Genomic DNA, 7,053 nt, shown 5'->3' with positions numbered 1-7,053 from the left:
CCTATAATTTTTGTGAAATGAGTTAAGTTTAATTTCAGGGTTTGGTTTAACTTTATGTTAGATTCAGGTTTAGTTTTGGGCTCAACAGACAGACATTCTTCGGATAAATTTTTGGGCTATGGTGAGTCACCTGGACATCATTATAGTAACTATGCCTTCGAGATTTTTCAAATAGTCATATCTACTGAACTTAGTATAAAACCTTAGTTTAACTAGTTAAGATTCGTAAATGGTAGCTTCAGTTAATTCCACTAATCCAAATGTACCAGGTCGAAGCCATATCTTCCTAGTCATACATAGATATAGTTTCCCTAACCTACTATCATCCAAAACTTCACCAATATCACTTGCCAAGTTAAACTATTGTCCCTATTTAAGCTAGTCCTAATTACCCAGTCGAGTTAATTGTTATTTTGGAGGTGCCAACTAATTTGAAATTGGGCTCACCTGAACTCATCTTTTGGCCTTTTCCTCGAGCAGGCTTCCTTCCCGGCTTCTCATCCCTCGAACACCGTGCACATCCTTCTTGTCTATCGGTGTACTTTTCCGCAACATCTCGTCCCTCGAATGCACCCAACCCGTCTGCTCCTTTTTCCATGCCATCCTTCTTGCTAACTAAATCTTCCGCTCGACTTCTTATATTCCTAAGCTCCTGCACACTTAGACACAAGGATCAAATACATAGGACCTAACTTAACTTGGTTGACCACATCAAAACAACCACAGGGTACTAACATTACCAACACTTTAGGAGTGTAGAGTTTGAACGAGCTTATGTGTTGGTGTCAGTCTACCGACAACGGTTGGATATAGTAGTAGCACCGTAGCAGTGTGAAAATGTAGTAGCAGAAAGGTCATAGTAGACCGTATGTAAGTTCTATCTCTTATATTGGTCGAATAGCTCTTTTATTGAGCATTGAGAGCGCCTCCAATCTCATCCGAGGCACCTCCAACCTCAAAAGTGACCTTGTAAACTTCAGACTCGATCAGCTCCACAAGCTTCGATTTCTATTTGCGCGAGGGCACCTCTAAGTACTCCGGTGCTCCTCTAATGCACCTCCGAGGTGCCTCCAACACCTCAAGGGCGCCTCCCTGTAGCAAAACTTTATCCGCAAAGTTTATCTCCTCAAGGGTGCCTCCAATATATCCAGGGCGCCTTCATTCAAGCTCTGAGGTGCCTCGAGTCAGCTTCGAAGCACCTCGAGTACTGTTCATCCGAGAGTTAACTTTTGCACTTCACTCCTGCAAAATACATTAGCAAATATACCCTGCAAAATAGTGTTTACACAATAAAATGATTATTAATTAGATCTTGTCTATCCAAGACCAGGATCTAGTCATGGTCTCATCTTAGACTTCTAAAATAGATCTAAGCTCGACTAGTGCCTATAGTTCCATTGGGACTCGTCCTCACTGGATCACTCTCCTCAGTAGCTTACCTCATTTACCATGTAGAATCACTTGACTCTCTTTTGATCCACAGGTCTTCCCACCAATTGTTAGATCCATAGACCCAACTGAGATTCGGCTAGCTGTCAGGTCCCGATGACCCAACTAGACTTTCGGCCAGATATCAATCACTCCCTAAGCTATCCGGACTTCCCACTAGCTATTAGGTCCAATAAACTTAGCTAGATTTCAGCCTGGTATCAGGTCTTCCAGACCCGTCAAGTCCTGTACACTTGGTAACAAGGTTAGATTACATAACATCTAACTTTAATCCATTTATCATTCATCAAAATCTAAGTTTGACCATTGGTGCCAACTGCACTAACAGAAGTCGGTCATGGAGGACAAGATACTTGATGGGAAGTCATAATTGAAGGTTAGGCAAGGTAAAGTCTTAACTTGAGTGTTAGGCAAGGGAAAAATCCTAATTGGAGGTTAGACAAGAAAAGTACTAACTCGAGAGTTAGGCAAGGGTAAAGTCCTAATTATGGTTAAACAAAGGAAAGTTCAAGTGGATCAAGGAGGATTATACATTGGTAAAGGAAAGTCCAAATGAGTCTGGGAGGACCACACGTTGGCTAGAGGAAAGTCCTAACTGCGATTAAGCAAGAGAAAAATTCAAGTGGGTCAAACGGAACTACACTTGGTGATCGGAAGTCCAACGAAAAGTTGTCATGAGATGAAAAGTCTAAGTGGGTCAAAAGTTGACCGGACACTTGGTGAGGAAATCTCAACAAATCATGGTTGATCGGATATTGGGCAAGGGAATCCTAGACTTAGATTAAGAAAGTTAGGATTGGTAATCAATTAGGAAATTGATTAGGAGATTCTTGCGAGAACACAGAAAGGGCTCGAATCAATTAGTTAACTGATTGAGTCAAGCCTAATCGATTAGACCAATCGATTAGGGCCAGCAATTTCGCGAAGAGGAATTCATGAAAATAAGGTTGAATTGATTGACCCAATCAATTCATCTACTGCTAATCGATTGGGTCAATCGATTAGATAATATTTTGTCGCAAGGAGGAAGAATTGATTAAGGCAATCAATTAAGAAGTCTTAATCAATTGGGCTAATCATTTAAGGCTTTTTTCGCGAGAGAATATAGGATTGTGGAATAGATTGAGTAATTGATTAAAACCTTCTGAATCGATTGAGATGACTCACCAATCAATTAGGATTTGAAAAAGAGTCGTTTTGTAGGTGCGCAAATGGTTGGATGACTTGACAATCGGTTAGGGAAAAGCTGAATCGATTGGGAGGCATCAAAGAGCCCTAAAAAAGGGTTTTGTGGATATTTTAAAGCAACCCTCCCATACATCTCTCACGTTGGTTCTTGGGTGTTTGGAGAAGAAGTGTTGTTGCATTTTCCACCACCAAGAGGCAATCCAAAGTAAGAAAAGAGCAAACAAAGCAAGGTTCATATTGTAAAATCGTTTTCAATTTCTTTGCAACCTAGTTTGCATTTGAGTTTGTACGAGGTTTCTCCACCTTTGAAAAATTTTCAAGGAGTAATTTCGTAGTGGATGAGTCTGTGAGAGCTGGACCCTTAGATTAGTCACCTCAAGGAGGTGACTCTTAGCTTCAAGATATCTGCTATAAATCATCAACACAAAGCGATTAAAGCTATTCACCCATCCTTTAGCTTTGGAAGTGTCCTAACATGAGCCTCCCCTTAACTTCGTTCAAGGTCACCTCATATGACATACAATCTAGTCCATGATTCTAATACCACTTATTAAGACCAAAAGAATTCACATATCTCCACAATAATATGATATTGTCCACTTTAAACCTAAGCTCTCGTGGATTTATTTTTGGACGCTATCTAAAAAAAAAATCTTTATACTAATGAGATATTTTTCATCTTTTAAATTTATGATTTTTTTTCATATATGTTTAATATAAGACTTTAACATGGATCATAATTTTCTTTTATCCTTCAATTTATTTAAAAAAATTTATTCCTTGGTAAGCCAATGAACTTTTTTTGTCTAAATTTGCTCATAAATTCTCTAACAAATTTGGCAATCGAATCTTTGCACGAGCCATCAGAGGTTTGGCTTTGAAGAGGCTCATCCTTTCCTCCAAGAGGTCGATGCTAGTCTCGTCGGCAGGTAAGCTCCACTCGAACGCTTGAAGCACCCTTCCAACCAACATGTAGGTCATTGCCGTGCCAAGCTGAGCTCCCATGCACTGTCGACGCCCGATGGTGAACGATATCATTCGGAGGCCTTGCTCTGCTAGCTCCACCTCTTGGTGTCCATCCATCAAGTGTCGGCTCGGGTTGAACTGGGTCGGATCCTCCCAAACCTTGGGATTTCGCCCGAGTGCAGCTCGACCCAACAACACCATGCTCCCCTTGGGGATGAAGAAGTTTGAAACGACCGCGTCATCGATGGCTACGTGAGGGGGGTTGAAGGCTGCGACTGGGTGGAGACGGATAGCCTCGCGAGCGCATGCCTTCAGGTAGGGGAGTCGAGCAAAGTCAGATTCGACTACTAATCGCTTCTTGCCGACCACCCGATCCAACTCCTCAACGGCTTTTCGCATGATGTCAGGTCGTTCCAGTAAGTGTGCCAACAACCACTCTGCTGTGTTTGAGGGATTGTCCACAGCGGCATAGATGAAGTCCTGCAAAAAGTAATTTTTTCGTTAAAAAAAAATTCCTAATTAATTTTATAAAATTATCGTTACATCTATTATATTATATTATATACAGTTGAATCTTAGTGCAGTATGAAGAAAACACATAAATAGAAAAGAAAATATGAGTAGATGAGAGTGTCAATATGGATGTAGGAATTGTAAGAAAGATTTTAGAATATTCTGATTAGGGAAGTATGACAAGTATAACTGCTTAGAAATCATTAAATATGATAAATTTTATTTAGATAGATATAAGGATATAGTAAAAATTGGAATCTAATAATGTAGGATAACGACAGAGGATCACCGTAAGTATAAAAATTCCTTATTTTTCTCCAAAAATGATCTTTTTGCTAAAAAATAATTCAAATTTAATTTTCTTTAAAATAATATATTATCCATGATAAATAATAATATATCGTTTACACTTACCGCGCATTGAGCTTTAATCTCCTCAGTGCTGAGCATCGGCTTGCCGGAGTCGTTGGTGAGGGAGATCATGACATCGAGAAGGTCTTCCACTCCCTTCTTTTCTCCGCTCCTCCACTTCTCGATTCTTTCATCGATGATCGGATCATGGTACTTGTAGACGGTGCTCGCCGCCTGCTCGGCTATCCTCTCATGGCCTTCCAAATCCAGGCATCTCAGCCACGGCACGAAGTCCGACGGGCAAAAGGCGTAGATCACCGACAGCATCGAGAACGCCGCCTCAATGTGCTCCACCTCCTCCTCTCCGGGGCCTTGGTGCGGGCCGCCGGCCCCGAAGTGCCTCACTCCGAAGATCATCCGCTTTATCACATTCCCGCTGTAGTACCTCATTGCCAGCCGAATGTCGACGACGCTGCCACCTCCGGCCAAGCACAGGTTGCGCAGGTACAGAGTGAGATGGTCGGCCTCCTCGGTCCTCGCCGCCGCCAGCCAGTGCAGCCTTGCGCTGCTCAGCACCTCGGACGCGATCACGCGCCGCATCTTCTTCCACTGCGGACCCATAGGACTGACGACAACCGAGAGGAAGTTGCGGCTGGAGTGCTTGGTGGCCACGGTGAGCGGCCGCGATGCGAAGTTGGCGTCGTGCCTCTTGAGAAAATCGCACGCCAGCTCCGGCGAGTTGACGACGACGACGTGGGCGCTCCCCAGGCGTATGCAAGTGATGTCCTTGCCGTCCGCCTCGGCCATGACCCACCGGAAGTGAGGCCGGTGCCGGTGCAACTGGATGAGGCTGCCCACGAAGGGCCACGGGGTCGGGCCTGGGGGAAGCCGTTTGTCCCGTTTCCGGAGAATCGAGAAGAGGCAGGCGGCCAAGAGGAGAGCAACGGCAGCGCCAAGGAGTCCGGCGGTGGTGTCGGTGCCATGTGAGTGAGGCCAGATGGAGGAGGCCAAGCTGAAAAACATTGTTGATAAGGTGTGCAGTGTAAATGCCAAATCACAATTGTACTTATAGATGAGTTTTAGATAACTTTAATTTGAGAAAATTACATGTAAGTTTTATGTTATTAAATTATTATAATTTAGTTGGGTATTTTAGTTTATATTTTACGCATTAGTTTTTATGGAATGTAGTGAAGTTCCTTCCTTCCTTCCTTCCTTCCGTGAGCCACTAATCTTGACAGCTCCCAAACTGTTAATATATACACATGGTGGTAAAAGACGAATATACTCACTCCTAACTACTTCGTCAATTCATCCTAGACCAACACGGAGGAGATAAATCACAAGTGACTACTAACCTTTGGAATAGTGACTAACACATAAGGAAGGTATTTACCTCGGCTTTACCGAGATTCGAACTCCAGACCTCATGGTGCAAATCAATATACACACACGATAATATTATCCGTGGCATCAATAATACGATTGCATGCAGTTTGGTTTAATGAACATGTGATGTCAAAGAGAAATCGCTATTCTCTCTCGCACCTTCCGTCGGTCGTCGCTAATCTTCACTGGATGTCGATGGTTCACACGTGCCTGGATCACGATCGGATTCAGGCCGAATCATGATCGGATTCCAATCGGATCGTGGTCGGATTCCGGCCAGATGGTGGCTAGAATCCGATTGGATCACGATCAGAATCAGTAGCGCTGCGTCTACTAGCGTCGCGATCAATTTTGGCCATGAAACGGCCGGATTCCGACCGTGATCCGATCGGAATCTGGTCACAATCGGATTCTGGCCGGATCCCGATCGGATTTTGACCGAATCACAACTAGAATCAGTAGCGCTGCTTCTACTAGCGTTGCAGCATATTAAAAAGTAAACTAAATTATGAATTATAAATTAAACTAAAATAAATTTTAAAATTAAACAAAACTTAAATTAAAAATTAAACTTAAAACTAAACTTAAAAATTATAAATTAAACTAAATTAAATTAAAATCAAACTAAACTAAGTAAAAAAGGAAACTATTTTAAAAATTATTTTAAAAAACATTTTAAAAATTCTTTTAAAATTTATTTTTAAAAAAACTTTAAAAATTATTTTAAAAAATTCTAAAATTATTTTTAAAAATATTTTAAAAATTATTTTAAAAAAAAATTTCTTAAAAAATCATTTTAAAATTAAGACACTTAGGTTAAAACTTACATTAAAACTTTAAAATTAAATTTAAAAATTAAATTAAAACTTAAATTTAAAACTTTAAATTTAAACTTAATTTAAAACTAAAATTAAAATTTAATTAAAATTAAAATTAAAATTAAACTTGAAATTAAAATTAAGCTTAAAATTAAAATTAAACTTAAAGTAAAATTAAAAATATTTAATGTTTTTTAAAAAAACTTTTAAAAGAAAATTTATTCATTTATACACTTAAACAATTAAATCAATCAAAATTGAGTCAACTTAAACTTTAAACTTATTTAAATAATTAATAAGTGTTTTGTCTAACTTTATTTAAGAATTTAGGTTGACTTGATCAGTACTTAATTTAACCTAATTAAAACATCTACTTAAA

At 40.1% G+C, this 7,053-nt stretch overlaps 1 protein-coding gene across 1 annotated transcript; it reads right to left on the bottom strand.

Annotated features, from left to right (window-relative positions):
* Positions 1–3,453: 3,453 nt before the first annotated feature.
* Positions 3,454–5,490, bottom strand: LOC122010758 (tryptophan N-monooxygenase CYP79A68-like). The gene is made up of 2 exons (XM_042567241.1): positions 4,531–5,490; positions 3,454–4,083 (listed from the first exon to the last, which is right to left on the bottom strand). The coding sequence occupies exons 1-2, from the start codon at positions 5,488–5,490 to the stop codon at positions 3,454–3,456; spliced, it is 1,590 nt and encodes a 529-aa protein (XP_042423175.1).
* Positions 5,491–7,053: the final 1,563 nt, after the last annotated feature.

The sequence above is a fragment of the Zingiber officinale genome, chromosome 8A, assembly GCF_018446385.1.
Source record: "Zingiber officinale cultivar Zhangliang chromosome 8A, Zo_v1.1, whole genome shotgun sequence".
Taxonomy (NCBI): domain Eukaryota; kingdom Viridiplantae; phylum Streptophyta; class Magnoliopsida; order Zingiberales; family Zingiberaceae; genus Zingiber; species Zingiber officinale.
The sequence above is the reverse complement of the archived record's forward strand: the minus strand, read 5'-3'. Positions and strand labels throughout refer to the sequence as shown.